Below are 24710 nucleotides of genomic sequence, written 5' to 3' on the forward strand. Positions count from 1 at the left end.
AATTACTGTGTGCCTTGTAATGGTCAAAGTGCATTAATTTTTATTATGTTGCATATTACCCTGACTTATCAGTACTCATATTAACATGTACTCTTCCTGCTCATGTAGTTGTTGATAATGAAGTGCTGTCTATGGCACTTGAATGGGTAAAGACTGAACATTTTACATCTCAGATTTGCATAATATTGGAAGCAAAGTCAATGCCTCCACTCTTTATGTCCTTTCCAAAGTCTTGAAGACTTGAAGAGTACACTGACAATACTTGGATAGACTGAATGGATTTTTCTCACCCTAACCTTTCTTGTATTCTCTTGGAGGTATATAGCAAGGAAACAGGCCCTTCATCCCAAAGAAATAACACCTGTGAAACAAAATAAATGTATTGTATCATAATAACTGAATAATCTCTTTAAACTTCATGGAAGTTCACTTCACATTAGCTGTTCTAACTTGGGATTTCAAGGTCAGCTGGTAATCATCCAACAGCCACAGAAATCAGTGATACCTAGTTAAGTGTCACACAAGTTGAAAATTCAAATCCTAGCTGGTTGACCCTTTTTAAAATAAATAACAAAGATATTTAGAGAAATACTCCAAGGAAGCCACATCAAATTGTATTTGAGAATCTAATCTTGCCATTGCATAAATCAGCAATATATGATGATTGCACTGTTTGCTTTTGACTGACGTACTATTTTACAAATAACTATGGGCTAATACAGGACAGATGTGCGTTGACCCTTTTTATTATATATTGTCTTCTGAGGTTCCTTTGGCGTGAATTGAATGGGTATGAACTCAGCACCCATGCACCAAACAATCCAGTACATTTAATAGTACATATAATGCACTATAATAATTGGCAGTGAATGTCAACTTGATATGGGACAACTAAACACATAATTGGCAAGATTTTTAAAAATCAGGGGTGGCACAGTGACTCAAATTAACTGCAGTTAATGGAGTATCTTGTGGTTAAAGATAAAAGATAACTGGTATAGAAATATTTGTAACCTTTATAGATTTAGCTGCTGTTACATTAACTCTTTTATAGGCACAAGTGAGTTTTTAACATTTCATTTAAAATTAAATAAATACAAATATGTAACCAACGTGTTTTTTTTTTCAGATATTTTTAACAAATATTTTCAATTGAGAAAGACTAACTTTCTGGAAAACTAGCTTTTTTTGTAGCGAAGCCTTTAATAATGCAGCTGCTCTAGTTAGAACACCTTGCACTTACTAGCTCAGTTAGTAAATTCACCAATGAAAGTCTGCGTAGATACAAGTTGCCCATAAACTATATATTCTTTACCTTATGACATTGTATTGAAAAAGAGAAAGGACCGAGTCAAACTAAGATACAGGTACAACTATTTTATGAACAAAGTAGACAATTAAGTAGACGTTCTGGTTAATTCGACCTTTGAAATAGTGGCTACTGTAGAAAAAGATATATACAGTACATTACACAAAGCACCAACACTGACAGTGCAATGATATGACTGTGCTTTTGATCACACCTACCCATTTCCCTTTTGTTTAAAGTGTTGTAAATCATGAGTCATCTCAGACAATGCAAAAGCTAAATTCTTAAATAGGTTTGGTACAAAATAGATACATTTAATGTAATACAAAAAAAAAAGCTTTAGTCATATTAGCCTAAATGAGAAGATATAAAAAAATGTACACAACTTCAGGCAATGCCCTCAGAAAAGTCTGGTAAGTCCTTACTCTCCTCAAATTCTGTATCTCTCCAGTATATTGTCACTGTGACACATTTGCTAGGATATCGTAGCAGAAATTGCAGATAAACATGCAGATTTCTCTTTAAAAATTGTGTATGGAAGAAAATGATGTACAAAGGAAGTGATATCACATGAGGACAAGCAGCACAATATAAGCAGATTTTCTTGGAAGTTTTCAGCCACATGGCGAGGAATACTGCAAGTCACAACATTTATGGTGGTAAGCAGTAGTTGATTCCAGAAGTAGTCCTTTCTCTTGAAAACTATTTTCTGCAATTTTACTTGGTTCAGAACTGGAACAGTAAATTAAGTAATATTTATATCCTTCCACAGGTGAGAAAGAAAGGGAACCCAGAGTTCAATGCATGAGCTATTTTCTTTGCCGTCATCTAGATATCCAAACCTTTTTGGGAATGGAGCTCGTCCCCTGTTTCATACTTTTCAGGTCCATTTATAGGCAGGAGAGCTACACGTCTACACCAAAGTCCACCAAAAAGCTAGAAAGTGGAAAGTCGAAAACTGAGATGAGTGTGATCTCTGAACAAGATAATGCACACAGGCCCCATTTTTCAATGCTTCAAGTCTTTGAAAGGTAAAAGGGCAAACTAGCTTAACCTTCTGTTTTTCCTTTACACACACAGCCACATTCTTCATGGTGCTCCAATCCCACATCTGCCAGGGATTTCTGCAATGGTTTCCCAGGACTTCTATATCGTAGTTGAAGAACCTGAAAAAAGTTTAAGCCATTAAGTTAAAACAGCATGAAAGATGAAGGAGCTTTATTCCTGTCACTAAATAGATTATACCAGATACTTTGAATCTTCCATTACTAACACACTAAAATACAAACAATATGTCCAAATACATCATTGGGGATTCTGTCCATACAATAAATCTCTCTTGTAAAGCTGTCTTTATAAAATAAGTGACCTTGACATCAGTGCGACATCATCCAAATTCTTACTTGGGCTTCTTGAAATTCAAACAGCATATTATGGCAGTGATATGCATATGTCAGCTAGAACTCTAAAGAAGAATATCAATATCATAAAATCAGCAACTAAAGAAAATCTCATTTTTAAGTAATTGGATACTAAATTGACAAAAGATGATGCAATTTTGTGTTCGCAGCTGAGTATTCCACATGAATATTACACACTTATGACTTCATCACTTGTATTGTGTTTGAGAAGAATAATGGCTGGAAAATAAATGTCAACATGTTGAATCTCATGCCGACATCTCATAAAGAAATAAAACATTAGCAATTCATGACGGATCTTTTATCCATTGATCTCCTTATTCTCACAGCCATTTGGAATATAGCATTCAACAAATAACAGCCAATGGCAAAAGTGTTGGCACATTGGTTTTGAATCCCAAACTTGGCACTGAATGTGGAAGCTGAAAATGTGTTGCTGGAAAAGCGCAGCAGGTCAGGTAGCATCCAAGGAGCAGGAGAATCGACGTTTCGGGCATGAGCCCTTCTTCAGGAATGTGGAATGTTTAGCAAGGAAACTGCATTACAGAAAGGTACCTTTGATTCTCTTTTCCATCTCCTTTGGGATTCCTGTCCTCTCACTCCTACTCCTGACCTTATCTCCAGTTCCATTCTATTGCACTTTTTTCTCTTTCTTGTTTTGGTCCCATTGTAAATTTCCCCAGCCTCTGCCACCTGCCCAACCTTATTTGATCTGAAAAATATCATTGCCATTGAATTATTTTCGAAAACATTGTGGCATGCAATGAACGTACAAATAAAGTGGTTAGCACTGCTGCCTCACAGCGCCAGAGACCCGGGTTCAATTCCCGCCTCAGGCGACTGTGTGGAGTTTGCACATTCTCCCCGTGTCTGTGTGGGTTTCCTCCGGGTGCTCCGGTTTCCTCCCACAGTCCAAAAATGTGCAGGTTAGGTGAATTGGCCATGCTAAATTGCCCGTAGTGTTAGGTGAAGGGGTAAATGTAGGGGAATGGGTCTGAGTGGGTGCGCTTTGGTGGGTCAGTTGGGCCGAAGGGCCTGTTTCCACACTGTAAGTAATCTAAATCAATGCATTGATTTTGACACCTCTAATGATTCCTAGTTCTGATGAAAGTCTCAAACCTGAAATATTAACTCTACTCCTTTCCCTACATGGATTCTGAGCCTGAAATTCATATCCAGTTATTATGTTTTTAATTCCAGATTTTCAGCATTTGTGCTATTCTGTGTTTTTTTAATGCATGGGAATTGTACAACTTTAAACTATTCCAATTATAATATGATGTGGAGGTGCTGATGTTGGACTGGGATGGACAAAGTTAAAAATCATACGATACCAGGTTATAGTCCAACCGGTTTATTTACCTATTGGACGATAACCTGGTGTCATGTAACAAGTATAATATGCTATTTTCTTTGCACTTTTCCTTTATTCAGTAATATATTATGGAGTATGACAACTTGAGGTGTTGGAATCTGCCAAAAGCCCATGAATTCAGATTAATCAGACAATGACTTCTCTTTCTCCTTGTAAAAACCTGTTGGAAAGTTACTGGGTTAAATTTGCAACCATACTTTATGAGATAATAAGTTCTTTCGGGTAAGTCTTTGGATACCCACACACAGGGTCTGAGGATTAAAATATATCCTGTCTTACTAAAGTTTACACTCCAACACTTCTTTCCCAACAAAGAAAACATTTATTGATAGCATTTGATTATTACAGTAAAAGTTTAAAAGAAAAATCATTGAAGAAGCTACCAGATACCTCATGGTATTTTTTTGACACTTTGATAGGAACACATTGACAATCTTGGCAGCCAAGGGAGCAGCAGGCACAATTTCCCCCACAGCGTTTTACCAGTAGACACCCTGGCCAGTAGATGGTATCTGTCCGTTTGAGTTCCTCTCTCAGAGACACTGATATGTTGCGTGGTGTGCAGCTGTACAGCTTCACCTCTTCTTTCAGCAAGTTCAGATCAACTGCATTAACAAGAACATTAGATTAAGATCACAAGGTTATGGTACAATGTCTGAGTGTTGCACATGCTTTGACCATTAATTTTCTACCTCAAAAAACATCTGGTCATGTAGAGTTGCCATTTCAGGTTTATGAGGGGAAAAAGAAGTAGAAGCATGTTAATGTGGAGGAGACTTATGTGATGTATAAATACTACCATGGCTCTGTTAGATCAAATGGTTTGTTTCTGTGCTATTAATTCTGTTTAAAAAGATGTATTGTGAAGTTTAAGGTGTTGCTTTGTATAATCTGCTGAGAAAAACCAGAAAGTTCTGAAAGGATTTTTTTTGTAGTCTGTTAAATTTATACATCTATAATTTAACTGATAAATAATCCAGTTACTATTTTAGCTACAAAACAATTAATTAACTAGCTTTTCCTTTCATGTGCAGCTACTTGAAGTTGGAATCTATATAGGTTTGTATCAAATTTTACTTAAGGTTTATATTTGTGGTTTGATGCATTTTATCCCATCTTCTGAAGAAAATGAAGCACTCATAGTGGGGCACTTTGTTTTTCAAGCTTATTTGGTATCATTAGGCGTATATGTTTTTAAGAAACATTTTTACACATATTCAATTATTGAGAGAATGGAAATCATATGATTTACACTGTGGATTGTTTGCAATGTTCTAGGGCATTGACTCTACCTGGTGGTCTATTAAAACAAGCGGATCTGAGGCATTTTTGGAACAAAAAAGCCATCCAGGGTGATGCTAAGCCCTTTATAACTTCATCATCATCTCACCCTGAAATTACAGCAGCAAGGGGAAGCTGGACATTGCTCTCATGGAATTCCTGTTTTGCCTCCCATCCATGTCCTCACACATCAGTTTTTCTCCACTGCCAGTATGCTTTTGGGTGTACAAAGTACTGGTGCCTGGTCAGGTCGAAGCAGGTAGAAGAGTACTCCACAAGAGTACTGAGGATGTATGATCGCATGAACTTCCATTCAGTTAGCAGCTGTTCCAAGATGAAGATTTTAAAGGAATGTAAAGAGACAAGGTCAGCACAGGGTGAATCACTGAACATGAGTGGTCTTTCCAATTGGGTGGGAGATACAAGCTGAATATGATCACATGGCAGCTGGATAACTGGTATGATAGAGGCATGGTGCAAAGTAGGCGCAAGTGCAAGGCAGTAAGGCCTTGGTGTCAGTTATTCATAGTCTCGTTTTGAAAAACCAGCCACACCTGTCTGCAGTAGTTCCAATGTCTCTGAGTATTTTTAGCCTGCAGTTGAGAGAAACCTTCATGCAGTCCACAACTGCAGGTTCCAGCTCCAAGCTAGAAATACATGGAAAGGACAATCCAGAATCAAGACTAGACCTGCACCTTGTATCTTCAGTGACTTCAGCCTTGAGTGAAGAAAGTGAACCAATAAGCTGATAGCTTTGGAAGGTTGCAACCTCGGATATTTTATAGTTCCTTGTCTTCTATTCTGAGAGTATTAAACAAACATGGATAACTTTCAGAACTGCTGTTTTTTGAGGGGTTCTGGTGACTACTAAAGCACAGAATTCTAATTACCTTACCTTAGCAAAAATAATCTTCCCAGAAATAAATAGTTTTCCTAAAATATTACTATGAACCATGAACTAGATTTTTACAATACCTTGTTTGAGGCACAGGGTTTAGAGAGGCTACACAATGAACAGTGGTATGTCATATGTATGTTGAGATGTGCAGGAGATGTGTCCTGTTAATGTTGAGTAGTAGCCAGCTCATTCGCCTGAGTGAGCTTATTATGAACCTCCCTGGTGCACAATCCAAAAGGTGCAGGCACCAGCTGCTGCTCACCTATTTCTTCAGCCTTCCCCTTATTAGAAACAGAAAGAGTATCCTCTAACACTTCACGATGCAAAGCAGCACCCCTCTGCTAAAGGAAGTTTTGAGGAACGCAGCAGATAACAACGGTTCTGGAAATTTTTACTATGTAGCAGAACTCATGAAGAATGGTCCTGACAATGGAATCTCATTTCAAGCAGCTCGATATCTGTTTGCTTGCAGTCTAATTATGCTGTGGCAAGCATTGAACCATTCTTCAGCTCCAATCTGAGGGTTCCTCACTGGCATCATTAACCACACTGGACAGACTTGCCCCGAAACCAAAATTCAGCTATGGAGGCGTGAGAGTGGCTGGAAAAGTCACCGGACCTGAATCATTCACTCTGACTTCTCTTCATAGACACTGCCAGACCTGCTCAGCTTCTCTAGCAATTTCTACTTTTGTTTCTGATTTACATCAATCCACACATCTTTTGTTTTTTATTTTGCATTCAGCTGGAATTTGATGGTCACATCTGTAATCCTTTCCACCTTTCAAATGTGGAAAACTTACAATGACGACAAAGCTAATTGACTTCACAGCTTGGTTACTCAAGCCAGATCAGAAACGCTCCAGCCTTCCTAAACAGTGCTTTGGCCACTTTCCTATTGTAACTATATATGGTTGCCTTGGAAAACCCACACTTGGGATACAGCCAGGGATGTAGCAATTAATGTTGTGGTGATTCTCAATGTTACTGATATTGGGTTTCTGTTTGCAGATTATCCTGTGGTTTACATGGTAACAGATTCCCTTGAGTAGTACAAACCTCTTGGGCACTGGTACTCCAACCCTTATCGGTAATTCCTACAACTTCCGAACACAAAACATCTTTAGATTCTTTCCTGCTATTTCCCACGGCATATCACCCTGCACCATTCATGACCTTTTTAATGACTCCGTATTTCCCTTCAGCTTGTATATTGAAGAACTGGCCCCAGTGTCCCAGGAATCTGAAACCCTCCCAACTGTACAATCTATTAAATTATATATTAATTTGCTCTATCCTTATTCCTACACTCAATAGTACAAGGCACTAACAGTAATCTTGAGATTACTACTTTTGAGTTTCTTTCCCAGCTCCCTGAACTCTGCCTGGCAAACCACCATCTTTACCAATAATCAGAACTGCATATTGTTTGGTGAGTGAGATGCACTCAAGTGATGCATGTCCAATTCTCCCGGTCCTCTTTGATTGTCTGGTAGTTACCCATTTAATCTGTTTCTGTATGCCCTTAAACTGTTGGTTGACCATATCTACCCTCAAAACTCAGCATTTCAGATGTTTCATAATCACAGCAGCTGTCACCTAAATCCTGAAACCCAGAGTTTTAGCTCCTGCAGTTAGTAACATTCCCTGCTCAAGAAGTGTCTTACAGTTCCTATGCTCAAGAAGTGTCTTACAGTTCCTATGCTCAAGAAGTGTCTTACAGTTCCTATGCGAAAGGAGAGGCATTCCATGGGAATGTGCTACACTGCCTCCATATTTAAATACTACATTTAAAAGGAAGTCTCAGGAACAACTCACCAATCAACGGTTTCTCCTGTACTTAGGCATGTTAACCGAAATGTTTTATTTAACCATTAATTTTTATAAGGCAAATGTCTCAACGAAACAAAGATCCATGTTTTCTGGAAATCTTTTTCAAAAAATTGAGACTAAAAGCAAAAACTGCCAATAATGTAGTTTCAGACTTCCACCTGAAGAACTAGAAGTCCAGAAAATAAATTTATCTCTGGTTCTGCGATCAACCACTCACCAATGTCAAAATATCCTTTCATCATTCTTCACCTAATGGGCAGCATTGTTTCACTTACCCTGTCTATCCAGCAGCTAAATACTGCTGGTCAACCTGGCTCAGGAGCCTCCACATAAAGTCAGTAGATATCTAAGTCTATGTTGTGATGAGGTTTATTTCTAGGTATATCAGACCAATACAGCTTCCCAACCTGAACTTCCTGATATCTGCAGAGAAAAGAGCCCCCTGAAAGTATACCATGTCTGACAGCTAACAAATCACTCTTATTCCCACATAATCTCAGTAAAACCAAAAGCATGCATCCAAAAATCCGTAGCTGCTACATTCCACAGCCTACAAAGGCCAACAGCTCCTCCTCTCAATGGTATCCCTCCTGGTTGAATGAAAATATCACCAACCACAAAACTGGTAACTGACATCAATGATGAAGTCCCAGGTTTTAACCCTTCATGGAAAATCTGGACAACTGTCAAGATGGGCCAGGAGGATGTAACCATTTGCCTGCAAATAAAACAAAAAATAAACAGCTCAAATGTGTCTTTGTCCATCCATATTTTCAGTGTGGAAGAAAATGGAATAAATGAATGAAAGTGGAATAACGTAGGATAGACAGGCTTCAGATTGGTTCCACAGGTCGGCACAACATCGAGGGCCGAAGGGCCTGTACTGCACTGTAATGTTCTATGTTCTAAGTCAACCCATCATCTACATACTGAACTCCATACTGAACTCAACCCCTGGTGGCATCTTAACCATTCATAATGACATCAGTTAAAGCCATTCAGCAGATTGTTAACTTCAGTATCAAACAATTACTGTTGCCTAGTCATATGAATAAAAATAATCAAAAAAGAACTGCAGATTTTAAAATTCAGACTGTTTTTGCGTGACTCATTATATAGGCATTTCGTACCCAAGAGAGTCCATCATGACATCATGAGATAAGCTCCATCCATCATAATAAAAAGGACCGTTCCTGGAGGAGCTAACCAGTTCTGTTTGTTACCAATTATGTACAAGAATGTTTCAATTGCAGTGATGTGAACTCTTTAATTGAGTCTGAGTTTCAGAGGAGACCATCATCTCTAACGTAATGTAAATAGCTAGTAAGCAATATGTGATAAATCTATTTACTGTTCATCAAGATTAAGTTTACCTTCTGTCGAGGCATGTGGGCACCCTTCCCCATTTGGCATCAACAATTTAGACGGAAATCAGCAAGAAGGTGGTTGGCATTGATCTACCCAAAGCTTCTGAACTACAACAGTTATAATATTATAATCCCTTGTAATTTAATATTATCTTTATCCCCTCTATCTCATTATTTAGCTGAGCACTGGTTTTCATTACATGATAACTTAGGAAGCGGTTTTAATTTTTGTATCAATTGATCAGGTTTTGTTTAGTACTTGGCCAATTCAAATTGAATTTGAAGCTTACACTTTGTTCTGTGATGTCCGGCACAAAAATAAAATGAGAAAGGTGGCCCAACCACGGCAAACAAGGGAAATCAGAGATGTGACAAGATCCAAGGAAAGGGCATACAAATTGACCAAAAAAAAAATCTGAGAATTGGAAGCAGTTTAGATTTCAGCAAAAAAAAAGGCAAAATCCCTTGTTATTTAATACTATCTTTATCCCTGATATCTCATAGAAACTGAGCACTGATTTTAGCTACAGTTAGTTCTGATATAACACGATAGCTCTGTTCTTGTGCAATCTCACATTATAAGAAAATTGCACAATAGCCACATCATTTTGACTAATGGGGGCTGAATCACATTATAGCCAATATACGTAAGGAAAGTTTGCGTTCTACAAATAATGGCCTAAATTCTTCAATTGTGTTAAAGCCAATTCGCGCTGAAGAAACACATGCAGAACAGAATGTATATGATAAATTAGGAAACTGTTTTTAATTTTGTACTAATTAATCAAATAATTGAGTAATTGTATTAAATGTTGTCTACCAGTCCTTTATAACTGCAACATGACGTCCCAACTCCTATACTCAATGCCTACTTTACCACTCTGTATACCTGTGACGCAACATCCAAGGAACTACGCATCTGAACCCTTTGGGTTTCTCTGTTCGACAACACTCCACAGGACCCTACCATTGACTGTTTAAGTCGTGTCATCTTACCAAGATGCAACACATTGCAATTACTTAAATTAAACTTCATCTGCCACTACTCAGCCCATTGGCCGACCTGATCAAGATCCCTTTGTATTCTTAAATAACCTTTCTCACTGTCTACTATACCACCAATTTTGGTGCAATCTGCAAACCTACTAACCCATGCTTCCTATATGATCATCCAAAATCATTTATATAAATGACAAACAGCAGTGCAGCCAGCACCAATCCCTGTGGAACATCACTGGTCACGGCCTCCAGTCTGAAAAACAACCCTCCTTTACCAACTTCTATCACCTACTGTCAAGCCAATTTTTTAATTTAATTGGCAAACTCTCTCTGAATCCCACATGATCTAATTTTACTAATCAGTCCACCCTGCAGAAACTTTTCAAAGGCCTTGCTAAAGTCCGTATTGACAAAATTTAGAACTCTGCCCTCATCTATCTTCTTGGTCATATCCTCAAATAACCCAATCAAATTTGTGAGTCACAATTTCCACACAGAAATCCATGCTGATTATCCCTAATCAGTCTAAGCTCATAATTTGCTCTGTGCTGTCCGACACAAAAATAAAATGGGAAAGGTAGCCCAACCATAGCTAACAAGGGAAATTTGGGAAGTATTAGATCCAAGGAAGGGACATAAAATTTGGCCAAAAAAAGAATGGTTTTGATTTCAGGAAAGAAAGGCAGAAGGATTGATAAGGTGGCAGGGGGAATCACTGAGCATGACAGTAAACTTTCAGAGAACAGACAAACTGATTGTAGAAGCTTCTATAGGTATGTGAAGAGAGCAAGTTTAGTTAAGACAAATGTAAGTGCCTTACAGTCAGTAACTGGGAAGTTATTATAGCAAATAAAGAAATAGAAAAGTAATTAAATGCAATTCTGGTTCTGACTGCATTAGGAAGGACACAAATAATATCCTAAAAATGCTGGGGAACACAAGATCGACTGAGAGGGAGAACACTGGTTAGTACTGCTGCCTGACAGCGCAAGGGACCCAAGTTCAATTCCTGCCCTGGGTAACTGTGCAGAATTTGCATATTCTCCATATGTCTGTGTGGGTTTCTGCTAGGTGCTCTGGTTTCCTCTGACAGTGGTTCATAGAGGCTCATAGACCTCTAAACTTTCCTATTCATGTACCTGTCCAAATATCTTTTAAATGTTGTAACTGTGCCTGCATCTACCACATCCTTTGATAGTTAATTTCACATAAGAACCCTCTGTGTGAAAAGGTTTGATGGGCCAAATGGCCACTTGCAGCTCTGTAGGGATTTTTTGATTCTAAGAAAGAAATCAGTTTTAGTAGGAAATTAGTTGTGCCAGTTAGGTGGACTGGTCACTAGAAATTGCCCAGTAGTGTCCAAATATATGCAGGCTAAGTGGATTCACCATGGTAAATGTGGGAATGGCGATGGGGATCTAGGTGGGATGCTCTTCAGAGGGGCGGTGCAGAATCATAGAGTCATACAGCAGGAAACAGTCCCTTCAATCCAATATATCCATGCCGGCCAAGTTTCGCAAACTAAACTAGTCCCGCTTGCCTGCATTTGGCTCATAGACCTCTAAACTTTCCTATTTATGTACCTGTCCAAATATCTTTTAAATATTTAAACACTTGCAGCTCTGTAGGGATTTTGTGATTCTAAGAAAGAAATCAGTTTTAGTAGGAAATTAGTTTTTTGGGGAATTGATGAGATTAAAAACCAATGACTCCCTGGGGCCTGATCATCTATATCACAGAATGTTTAAAGAAGTGGCTCTTGAAATAATGGATTCACTAATTGTCATCTTTTAAGATTCGAGAGCAGTTCCACGGATTGGAAGGTAGCTAATGAAACTCCACTATTTAAAAAAGGAGGTAGAGAAAAAAACAGAAAACAAGGACCATTAGCCTTACATCAGTAGTGGGGAAAACATTGGAATTAATTGTAAAAGATTTAATAACAAAGCACTTGCAAACAGTGACAGGATGGGACACTAATAGGGTAAATAAGGGGAGCTCGTTGAATTCAGAAGGCTTTTGATAAGGTCCCATAGAAAATATTAGCATGTAAAATTAAAGTGGATGGGATTGCAGGTTGTGTGGTGATAAGGATAGAGAACTGGTTGACAGACAGGAAACAAAGAATAGGAGTGAATGTGTCTTTTACCAAGTGATGCAGTAACTACTGGGATCCCACCTTTCACAATATATGTTAAAGATGAGGGAACTAAATGCAATATCTCCAAGTTTGCAAAGTGGGTTGGGGAGGGTGAATTGTGAGGAGGATGTAGAAATGCTTCATTGTGATTGGAACAAATTGAGTGATTGGGCAAATGCAAGGTAGATTACGTATAATGTGGATAAATATAAGATTATCAACTTTGATTTCATAAACAGGAAGGCAGACCATTACCTGAATGGTAACAGATTGGGAAACGGGGGAATGCAAGGTATCCTTGTACACCAGTGGTTGAAAGTAAACATGCAAGTATAGCAGGCAGTGAAGACGACAAATGGTATGCTGACATTCATAACAGGATCCAAATGGAGAAGCAGGATGTCATGTTACTATTGAACAGGGCCTGGGTGAGACCACATCTGGAGATTATATGTGGTTTCCATCTCCTTGTCTGAGGTAGGATGTACTAGCTGTTCACGGTTTACCATACTGGTTCCTGGGTCGGCAGCATCGACATATGAAGTGAGCCTGCATAGGCTAGGACTATGTTCACTGGAATTTGGTGGGGGGATGGGTGGAATTTCTCATAGAACCCAATACAATTCTAACAGAACTAATGGAGGAAGGATGTTCTTAATGACTAGAGTCCAAATCTAAGGCTCATTGTCTAAGAATACAGAAAAGGGCATCTAGGAATGAGATGAAGAGCAATTTCTTCACAGAGAAAACATGTTTGAGACCAAAAAATTTAATGTCTCCAAGAAGGAGTTAGATATAGTATTTAGGGATAAAAGATATGGGGAGAAAGGAGTACCAGGGTAATGAGGTGAATGATCAGGCAGCATCCTATGAAATGATGGAGCAGGCTTAGAATCATAGAATCCATACATTGCAGAAAGAGGCCATTCAGCCCATTGAGCCCACAATGATCCTCCAAAACAGCAACCCATCCAGACCCATGCCCCCACCCTAACCTTGTAATTTACCATGGCTAACCCACTCAACCTGCACACTATGGGACAATTTATCATAGTCAATCCATCTAACCTGCACATCTTTGGGCTGTGGAAGGAAACTGGAGCACCTGGAGGATGCAAAACCCTCACATGCTGTCACCCAAGGCTGGGATCGGACCCAGGTTCCTGGTGCTATGAGGTAGTAGTGCTTACCGCTGAGTCACCAAGCTTCCCTAGTACTTGATGTGCTGAATGGCTTATTTCTGCTCCTCTTTCTGATTTTGTCACTTAATAATTTTGTTTCACCTCCCATTCAGTTCAGACCCACTAGTTTCTTCAATCCCTCCTGCTTTATTATTTCTCCATTTTGGGCCTCAGTGTCTGTCCATTTTGAATCCTACTTGCTTGTTTCTTTTCAGAAACATGCTCAAAACTACCTTTCTCAAGTTCCAGAAAAGGCCGTTACATGGTCAGAGCAGAGGACTGTTGCACATAATGGATGATGGGCATCCCACAGTATCACTTACAGCAGCTGTGTGTGTGGAATTTTTTGGCTTTGCTGTCCCATTAACAGTGAAAATCCATCTGATGCAATTATCAAACAAAAAACAATAATTGCTGGAGAAATTCAGCAAGTCTGAACATCTGTGGAGAGAAACACAGATTAATGTTGAGTCTACCGCCCTTCTTTAAAATTGTTTCTCCAGCTTCAGATTTCTAGCATTCAATTTTTTTTGTTCTAATTTGATGCAATTTTCAATCTGCCCTATAAATGAATGAGAATCAAGTCTGTCTGTTTCTGATGGTTGATAATGGAAAATAGGAGTCCTACATTCGTTATCAGACCCTTCACAATTGTTACAAATGGACAAAATTTTCATTTAAAAGGAATTGATGTTAAATGTTCAACAAATAGCCAAGAATTTTTGGTGGAATCATTTTTCCGTGACCAGGAACAACAGGCATCCTTTTACTAGCAAGTCCTCAACCCCTCTGCAATAGGCTTCCTCCCCTGACCAAGCTGGATATGGCACCACCAAGCTGCCTGTTTGGCTTTCACTGCTCATTCCAGTCATGCCTGAACCTGAAAACAGTTTGACCTTCAAATGGTTGCTTCAATTGATGGCTCCACTAACTTCACACCCATTTTGGAGGAAATTTTAAAAACCTTCTTCAATTAATCTGGGAGTCAAAATTAAGTGTGATATTTAAGTAAGTAGGGTGGGAGTATGGGAACTGTGGTTCTGTAGAGCTCAGCAGGAAAACTGTTAAGGCTTTTGAGCATAGGGAGGCAAGGCAGTTCAGTGGGTTAGCACAGCGGCCTCATAACACAGGGACCTGGGTTTAATTCCAATCTTGGGCAACTCTGTATATAGAGTATGCGCATTCTCATCCCGTGTTTATGTGAGTTTCCTTTGGGTGCACTGGTTTCCTCCCACAGTGCAAAGATGTGCAGGTTAGTAAGACTGGCCATGATAAATTGTTCCTTGTTGTCCAGGAATGTGTAGGTTTGGTGGATTAGCCATGGTAAATGTGGGATTATGGGGATAGGGTAGGGAGCAGTGAATGGAATGCTCTTCAGTGGGTCAGTGCAGACCCATGGGCTGAATGACCTCTTTCCGCATAGTCGAGATTCATTGTAGGTGCTTGTCAGGCCTTTGAATTTTACCGGTTGGAATCAAAGTATCTAACAGCTTTGATTCTTCCTCTGAGACAGTAAGGTGGTAATTTTGGTAATACATTGCATTCTCTGGTGAGACCTATATCTTTGAAGTGTGTAAGAATGGGGATTAGTTTGAAAATTCTCTGTGGATGTCACAGAGGTCATTGGGTGAGCTGCTGTGTGACTTTCAAATTGATGATTTTTCTTTGATTCTGTTCACATTGCCTAAGGTATGTGCAGTTTCAGCACAGCACTTCACCCAGCAGGAATGCATATCAGGAAGTTGTTGCATACTCCATGATTTTAATGTAAAGGAAAGTGGTTAATCCAGCCATATTTATGGATATTTGTTGCTCGTGGGTAACATTGCCACATTTTTCAGATCATTCATTTAAACAAAACATTTGGTGACCCAATGTTTCAGGAGAAATTTTGCTTGTAGAGACAACAAAGACATGACTAGATTAGATTTACTGTGTCTGTGACCCATCAGTGCGTATGCAGGGTGTGGAAGAATCATCTTTAAATTCAATTTTATGGCATGAGAAAAGTTTGTGAAGCAACAAACTGACTGCCATTTTGAAAATTAAGACTGCAACAAAGAAAAATAAACTGTGCAAACCTCTTTTGGATCAAAGAAGCAAATACTGTTGCACTGAATCACAGAGTCAGTAGGATGTTTTAGCCCCATGAATCAATATGAAAGGAAAATACTTAGTAAAACCACAGTGTAGCCACCTCACGGAATGAGGACACAATACTAAAATTGGAATTACTGAAAAAGCATAATAATTCACATAATTCAATAACTTAACTGTTTTAAAAAGTAGCTCCTGATTTTTAAAAGTATCTCCTTAGTAAAACATAGGCCTTTTTTTCTCATTTCTAATACTTTGCTCAATCATCTTGCATAAATTACAGATTCTAAAATTTCCAATGACTAGTGTATTTTATTGGAATCAAGTTGAAACATAAACAAACATAACAGTGAACAAAGAATTTATTTCTTGTACTGAAGTACAAAAAATGCTCAATGGATATCACTAATTAACAACAATAAATCATTTGGTGTGCTAATAAAGACATCATTTCATTAGGAATTCCTGGAATAGGAGAATGAGAGTGAATCATTGAGAGGATAGGTCAATTTTCTCCATACAAGCTGGGACATATCCTTCAATCCTCAGTGGTCTGAGTTCTACCCAATCAGTTCAATATTTGAAATGGAAGAGTAAAACTCAATGAAGCTGGTAGATCAGTCTGAATCCTGCTGACAGCTGCTGCCTTTCTCAGGCATGTTGTTTTTAAGATGAGGATACACTAATTGGACCAGAATAGTTGAGACCTCATTGTGAGATGGAGTTCCACAGAGACCTGTCCATGTAAACATTCTTCAGGTGCCAGCCCAGACATGAGTTCGCCTATTTGTGATTAATTGATCAGTTTAAAATTGAGTCAAAAAGACAAAATGATACAGTAACATATGGGAAAATAGGACCCACACTTTTTAACTTGTTCAAATATGCAGTTGTCCCTTGTGTAAGCTCTGTGGTAGGCTGGATAACAGAGGCTTGACGTCATAACTCAGAAAAGCAATGTAGAAATCAAAACATACTTGCAGGCAGCAGTCTCCTCTGAAAAATGTTTATTAATTACATTTGAAGAAGAGAAATCTATCAGAGTACATTAAGTACCCCTTTGGTATCCACTGACGTTTGCTCAAACTGGGATCTGAGCCAGAAGTCCATGTTGGATTGATAAAGTACCATTGGGCCTGAGGATCTAGCATTGTTTAAGTGGTCTAGTCCCAGACTTCTTGATAGGAAACTTCCAGCCTCTGGCAAGCATTTCCACTTATCAGACCAGAAGTAGCAGCAATGGAATCTGTATAGTATATCCATGTGGAAAAATGTCAACCGTGCAATGCTATATATGTGGCTGACTTCAACAATTGCCTGAGCAAATCTGAACTTAAGTGTCTAAATAGATATACATTTTGAAACTTTTGCTCAATAACAACAGACATAAATCCAAAAGTAATTTAGTGTCACTGTAAGCATGGAATGTTATTTTATTTGTCTTTCGAAACCAGAGCACCCAAGTCTACCTCCACTGTTTGTTCCCCCACCCCGCACTTCAACTATATTTTGCCCTATCCCTAAAACGCTGTAGAAAACAAGGTAAAAGTACTGCTGTCAGTCTTAAACGTAAAGCTGGAAAACTACCTCATTACCAGAATAGCTTGCTTCTGCAGAGATTTATACTGGATTAGCTTATTTTTCTTAGTCTGCAGTAGCATGTATTCCAATAGAATTACAACAAATGTTAATAGCCAAGCTCAGTGTTTCTGTCTGCGCGGTGTTTCTCTCTGTTTGGTGTTTTTATCTGTTCTGAGTTTCCAATTCTATAATGAAGAGATACAAAAAAAAGCATTCAGCTTCAGTTGGGCATTGGTTTTGAGTGGCTTATGATCTGTGCCTTCATAAATCTACAGCAGATACAGAACCGCAATGCGCATTGGATTTTAAAATTCTCCTCCTATTCTATTCAATCCCTACATGGTTCCACTTGTCCTGTAATCCATTCTATCCCCACAAAGCTCTGTGTCTCCAGTCATTGTCTCTTGTGCACCAAAGTGTCTTTCACCTCAGCTCCAGTGGCTGCACCTTCAGCCCTCGAGGTCTTAAGCTTTGAACTCATTCCTTGAAAAATCTGTTTTGCTTCTTTCACTTCTTTTACCATTCTCCTTAAAAATTACTAACCTTTGGTCACACATCCTAACACCTACTTCTTGATAATTTGAAGACAGATGGGAATAGACCTCAAACAATTCATAAATGGGGATTACTTAAGGGCCCCAACTCATGAGTGAAATAAATAAAAGGAAATTAAACAGAAAGGAAACAACAGAAAATTGTTCAAATACAGTCAAAGTGCATTCCCACAAGGAATCACAGAATCCCTACAGTGTGGGAAGAGGTTATTCAGCCCATCGAATTTACACCAACACTCTGAAAAGCATCCCACTGAAACTCAGCTCCTTACCCTATCCCTGAAACCTTGCATTTACAGTAGCTAATCATCCTAACCTGCAAATCTTTGGACTGTGGGAGGAAACCAGAGCAGCGGCTGGAAACCCACACAGACACAAAGAAAACATGCAAAACAGATCTGTCACGCAGACAGTCACCCAAAGCTGGAATCAAACCTGGGCCTCTAGCACTCTGAGGCAGCAGTGCTAACCACTGAGCCACTATGCCACCCTTAGGGGACAAGGGCAAACAATGCCAGATTTCTCTTCTTGACAAAGGAGTTAGTGAGGAGGATGAGGAAAGCTGAACTAGGAGACATACTGCTTATGTTTAGTGTTTCCCAAGGATTAGAAGCTTGATCAAGCTAAAGTAAATGAGGAGCTAATTGGTACACTGGGTGAGTTTAAAAAAAACAATAACATACAAGTATTAGAAGTGTTAACAGTACTTAAGACAGATAAATCAATATATCTGGTTGGCAAACATCGTAGTTTGCAGCGGGAAATAAGGCCTGAAGAGGCAGGCAGATGAAGTGTTTGAAATTTTGTGGACCTTCAGCTCAAAGTGATCCCAACGAAGTCTCTCATGGCAATTAGTGCCTTTCCAAGTCTACCTCCACTGTTTTTGTTGATCACAAGCCAGCTTTCCAATCTCCTAGACTTCTCCGAGAGACCAGGATATTTCAACTCAATATTAAACCCCCTTCCAAGGCACTGTATTTCAGATCATAACAACTCACTGAGTAAAAATGTTTAGATTAGATTCCCTACAACGTGGAAGCAGGCCCTTTGGCCCAACAAGTCCACACCGACCCTCGGAAGAGCAACCCACCCAGACCCATTTCCCCTACACCTAACACTATGAGCAATTTAGCATGGCTAATTCACCTAACCTGCACATCTTTGGACTATAGGAGGAAACCAGAGCACCCAGAGAAAATCCACGCAGACATGGGGAGAATGTACAAACTCCACACAGGCAGTTGCCCGAGGCGGGAATTGAACCCAGGTCCCTGGTCCTGTGAGGCAGCAGTGCTAACCGCTGAGCCACCATGCCACCTCATTGGTTTAGTTCCTAAAAAGTACTTATTCCACCAACATTTCTGACATTAGAAACAGTTTCTTCTTAGTTAAATCTAATGTCCTTTAGGGAAGGAAACTGCCATCCTTATTTGGTCTGGCATACATGTGACTCCACAGCCAATGTGGTTGAGTCTTCATCTGCCCTTTGGGCAATTAGGGATGGTCAATAAATGCTAGCCTAGCCAATGATGTCCTCATCCCATGAAGACATTTTAAAACAAAGAGCTTATCTGATGTCAAGTACTTGGTGAACATAAACCTTCTTCAAAAATTATTGGAAAAAGCAAAGCCACTGTTTTTCATTCCTGTTTCTAATTCATTTATATAATAATGACTGCCGTCCCTCTGCCTTTTAACAGTTTGAGGTTAAACCAAACTGTGTGCAAACCTGGTGTCATGTTCCTACCTGAAATTGCACAGCATCTTGTTGAGCAATTACCCCTGTTCTTGCTGACCTCCACTGATTTGTGGTTAAGAAAGGGGCCAAGGTGATTGAGAGAAGATTTGATGCAGGTGCAGAAGGATATGAACAGCTTAGATAAGATAGACTAAGAAAGGCTATTCTAATTGGCTAATGGTACAACAACAGGGAACACAAATTTAAGTTATTGGGCAGGAGATGCAGGGAACTGTGAGGTAGAACAATAATGAGTGGAAATGGTCTACCTAGGAGGAGAGCAAAAGCAGAGATGACAAATGATTTTGAAAGGAAACTTGATGGGCAATTGAACAAAATAAACTTGAAGATCTATAGGATAACACAGTGGAATAGTATTGTCTCACTTGTTTTCCAGTGAGCTGGCACAGAGTTAATGGATCAAATAACCACTTGCTGTGCTGAACTGAGTCTATGGGTGGAATTCTGGTGGTGATGACAAGGGTGGTGACCATCAGCTGGATAGCCAGCATGATCCCCCATCTCATGACACTCAAGCACTTAACAGGAACATCGTCACTGTCCCCACCTTCTTCGGGGTCCTACGAGGAAACATGCCAGGATTTATTTGCCACGCTCAACTGATTGGCAAGACTCTGATGTGCTGTTGGGTTATTATCAGTGGCAATGGGATGAGGTGCTGAAGTGGACATTCATTGACCGACTGAAGGGTTCAAAAAGTGGGAAGGCCATCCATGGGCTTCTTCACCAGGAGTTTAATCCAGGTGGAGGCAGGAAGGTCTTAGGGTCCATACCTGCCACCCACCCAATCTATTAAATGCCCCATACCACCATATCCATGATGAGGGAAGGGCACCACATAGTTTCTAAGAAGCTAATTATGGAGGAAATAAATGATTGCTTCTATAATGATAATCACACCCCATGAATAAGCATTAAAAACAAATCAGTCTATGCCCTCCTAAAGTCAACTGTCAATATTGTTTACTATATTGTCAAATTTTGTAATAAAACTGAAAGAGCCCTCCTTCTGATCCATCCTCACATTCTCAAATATTCACCCTCTCTATTCAGTCCATGAGGCAGACCAAAGAGTGATGTAACAACTCTTAGCAAACTACGTAAGGTATAGGTCATCTCACTTGCAATCAGTTTGACAGAGCCTTAAGACTGCCTCAGAATAGAGCATTTACTGATTAGGAATTTTAAAAAACATTATTTCAATGGATATGGGCACTGCTGGCTAGGTCAGAATTTATTGCCCACCCTTGAGAAGCTGGTGGTGATCTGCCATCTGTCTCCACCACCAGCTGGAGGATCTATGACTCCACGACTCTATAATTTTGATCAGTGGATAAGGGCATTGAAAATAGATGATACTATATGGGAATAGTTAATTTATAGTGATTAATCTATTATTTCGTTAAGCATTTCATTAGAGTTACGTTTAAGCCAATTCTTTGCTTTTATAGAGTCATTGAATCATATAGCATAGAAACAGACCCTTTGGTCCAACCTGTCCATGCTGACCAGGTTTCCCAAACTAAATGTCTCTCACCTCCCTGCATTTGGCCCAAATGCCTCAAACCTTTCCTATTCATGTACCTGTCCAAATGCCTGTTAAATGTTGTCACTGTCTACCACTCCCTCTGGCAGTTAATTCGGTATATGAACCACCCCATACGAAAAAGTTGCCCCTCAGGTCCCTTATAAATCTTGCTTTCACCTTAAAAATATGCCTTCTAATTTTGCCTTGTGACTTAGTTGAAGAGACTTTTAAAGAGAGAGAGAGAAAAACAAGGTTTTGAGGATGGAGTTCCACAGATGAGGCCCAGAAAACTGAAGCCTTGTCACTGATGGAGAATTGGGAGGCAATGGAAAAATGAAAGGGGTGGCAAAATTTAGAGAAGATTGGATAGGATGGCAGGGCTATAGTAGAATTTGATTAGAATTTATTAGGATTTCAAATCAACATTGGGGGTTAAGGAGTAGTTTTAGCCAAAAGAATAGGCATAAGATGAGTTAGTCTGTTTCAAGATTAGGTTGAAGATTTGAGGACAAGTTGGTGTTACATAAGTTGGCCTATATTTTAACAAAATTGTAAGGTAAAATAAAAATAAGGATTCAAGGTGGTGCCAACACGTGGCAACTCTTTGCAAGCTCTCTACAGCAAATCTTATTCTTTCATATCTTGCAATCCTTCTGCTCTTTTCAACTTCAATTCTAAGTTGAAATTTCTACCAATGTTCTCTTAAATCTACTTTCACGTCTGAAGGTTCTACAGATTACCGACTCTGGATCAGCAAGCCTAGAGCAAGCTTAATGGCAGCCCGCAGGCCTGACCTTCTTCACCTTGAGGAAACCCAGAACTGAGGCCCGACCAGTCCAGGAGCAGTACATGACCCCGCAATGATCCAACTCTGAGGAGGCCCAAACAGCCCATGAATGGCAACTGACCTTAAGGGAAATGGACAATGTGGAATCCTGGTGGAACTGATTCTGAGGACCCCTGGAGTGCCCGCGACCATGACCCATAGCCAGGACCCCATCAGGAGCAGCCCATTCTGAAGCAGCAGACTTCCATTACCGACGCCCTGGATCGATCACAAGTAGTTACCTTACCACAAAACATGGGAGATGCAATGGCCTGCAGGTGAGACTGGAACAACTTGGTTTCAATTTCACCTCCTCAGCATATTCCTAGCATATGTCCATGTAGCATTCAAGTCAGACCACTCTGACCTTAACAGGAAACCCAGATACTACATCTGTAAGGCTATTAGAGACGCCAAGAGGCAAAACTGGACTAAGCTAGAGACCCAAACTAACACATGGACACTGCCTGTTTGTTGCAAGGTCCACAAAGCATAACGGGCTAAAAAAAAAAGCAAAACGGAATGTAACAAAAATACATCACTCCCTGATGTGGTCAATGCATTTTACGTTTTGCTGCCATTAAGCTTGCTCATTTTGAACAGAAGGTCAGCAAAATGGTGTCACCTGTCCTGACAGCCTTGGATACACCTGTTCCCTCAGTCACCACTGCAGACATTAGATTGGCCATTTGAAAGTAAACCCATTGAAAGCGATTGGTCCAGACGGAATCCTTGGCTGTGCACTCAGATCGGGCATAAGCCCTTCCTGAAGAAGGGCTTATGCCCGAAACGTCGATTCTCCTGTTCCCTGGATCTTTTCCAGCAACACATTTTCAGCTCTGATCTCCAGCATCTGCAGACCTCACTTTCTCCTGTGCACACCAGCTGGTGGGAGTATTGGCTCTGTTATGGACCCCTCAAAATCATTTTTAAGCAGGTAACCCAGACCATAATTTTGCTGTTTGTTTTTGATAAGGATATAGTGGATATTCCCGGAGTGAATGAGTTGGTCTGACTGCCAAGTTTTAAACAAACAGAATTTATTTCCAAAATTACAGAATGAAACACAAAGAACAGAAAATAGAATACTGGATAATGTATCCTATCCAAACTTGACAGACTATTCCTGACTCAATGATGCTCTTCCAAAGATACTTGCAACAATCCTCAACAAACACATCCCTTAGCACAAAGATAAAAAATGAATCAAACCAGGCTTAGGTTATGAAGTCAGAGGGGCAGAAAGAGGGAGAGAACCAGCAGCCTTTCTTAACACACACTGCCGCTGAACTGAATCAAAAACACAGCTAGATTGACGCTCCCCTTTGATTAGATTAGATTCCCTACAGTGTGAAAACAGGCCCTTCGGCCCAACAAATCCATACCGACCCTCCGAAGAGTAACCCACCGAGACCTAACACTATGGGCAATTTAGCATGGCCAATTCACCTGACCTGCACATCTTTGGATTATGGGAGGAAACCGGAGCACCCGAAGGAAACCCACGCAGACACGGGGAGAATGTGCAAACTCCACGCAGACAGTCTGCCTGAGGCTGGAATCGAACTTTGGACCCTGGTGCTGTGAGTCAGCAGTGCTACCACTGAGAACCAGCAGCCTTTCTTAACACACACTGCCGCTGAACTGAATCAAAAACACAGCTAGATTGACGCTCCCCTTTGATTAGATTAGATTCCCTACAGTGTGAAAACAGGCCCTTCGGCCCAACAAATCCATACCGACCCTCCGAAGAGTAACCCACCGAGACCCATTTCCCCTTTGACTAATGCACCTAACACTATGGGCAATTTAGCATGGCCAATCCACCCGACCTGCACATCTTTGGATTATGGGAGGAAACCGGAGCACCCGAAGGAAACCCACGCAGACAGGGGGAGAATGTGCAAACTCCACGCAGACAGTCTGCCTGAGGCTGGAATCGAACTTTGGACCCTGGTGCTGTGAGTCAGCAGTGCTAACCACTGAGCCACCGTGCCACCTGACAGGTTTTTTTAAAAGACATGAAAGGCTTAGGCCAGAGGCATTATCTCTTCAGGGTAAACAAAAAGGCCCCAATGAACCAGTCAGGCTTCAGACAGGACGGAACAATGGGTTGTTTAGCACCTCTCTGAAAAAAACCCAAGGCCAGTTCAACCTTGTCAAAGGAACAGAATTGTCACAGCTGACATCTTTAACCACACTTTACTCTGGTCTGAAGACCCCCTGTTTCAAGATGACCACCCCGGTACAAAAGAAAACCCATGCACTGTGCCACAATGACTACTACTCAGCAGCCCTAGCCTCCATAATTATTAAGTGCTTTCCTTTGCAACTCACCCACTCTCACGGCAGATACCATCTCCCTGGCACTACACTCATCCCGGGAACATTTGGATAACAAGGTTATCTATGTCAGGCTCCTACTCACTGACTACAAGCTCCGCTTTCAACATTATAATTCCAACCAAACTAATCTCCAAAACCCAAGACCTAAGTCTCTGTTTCGCCCTCTGTAACTGGATTCTCAACTTCCTAACCCACAGACTGCAATCAGTAAAAAT

The 24710-nt window shown here is 40.1% G+C and overlaps 1 protein-coding gene across 1 annotated transcript in view; it reads right to left on the reverse strand.

Moving 5' to 3' along the window:
- Nucleotides 1-1458: 1458 nt before the first annotated feature.
- Nucleotides 1459-24710, reverse strand: part of pdgfc (platelet derived growth factor c) — a 408768-nt gene continuing 385516 nt past the window's right edge. The window contains exons 6-7 of the mRNA XM_043708811.1: nucleotides 4496-4710; nucleotides 1459-2475 (exon numbers count right to left, since the gene is read on the reverse strand). Of these exons, the coding sequence (XP_043564746.1) occupies nucleotides 2359-2475; nucleotides 4496-4710 (332 nt within the window). The 3' untranslated portion in view covers nucleotides 1459-2358. The remainder of the gene's footprint in view (nucleotides 2476-4495; nucleotides 4711-24710) is intronic.

The sequence above is a fragment of the Chiloscyllium plagiosum genome, chromosome 19, assembly GCF_004010195.1.
Source record: "Chiloscyllium plagiosum isolate BGI_BamShark_2017 chromosome 19, ASM401019v2, whole genome shotgun sequence".
Taxonomy (NCBI): domain Eukaryota; kingdom Metazoa; phylum Chordata; class Chondrichthyes; order Orectolobiformes; family Hemiscylliidae; genus Chiloscyllium; species Chiloscyllium plagiosum.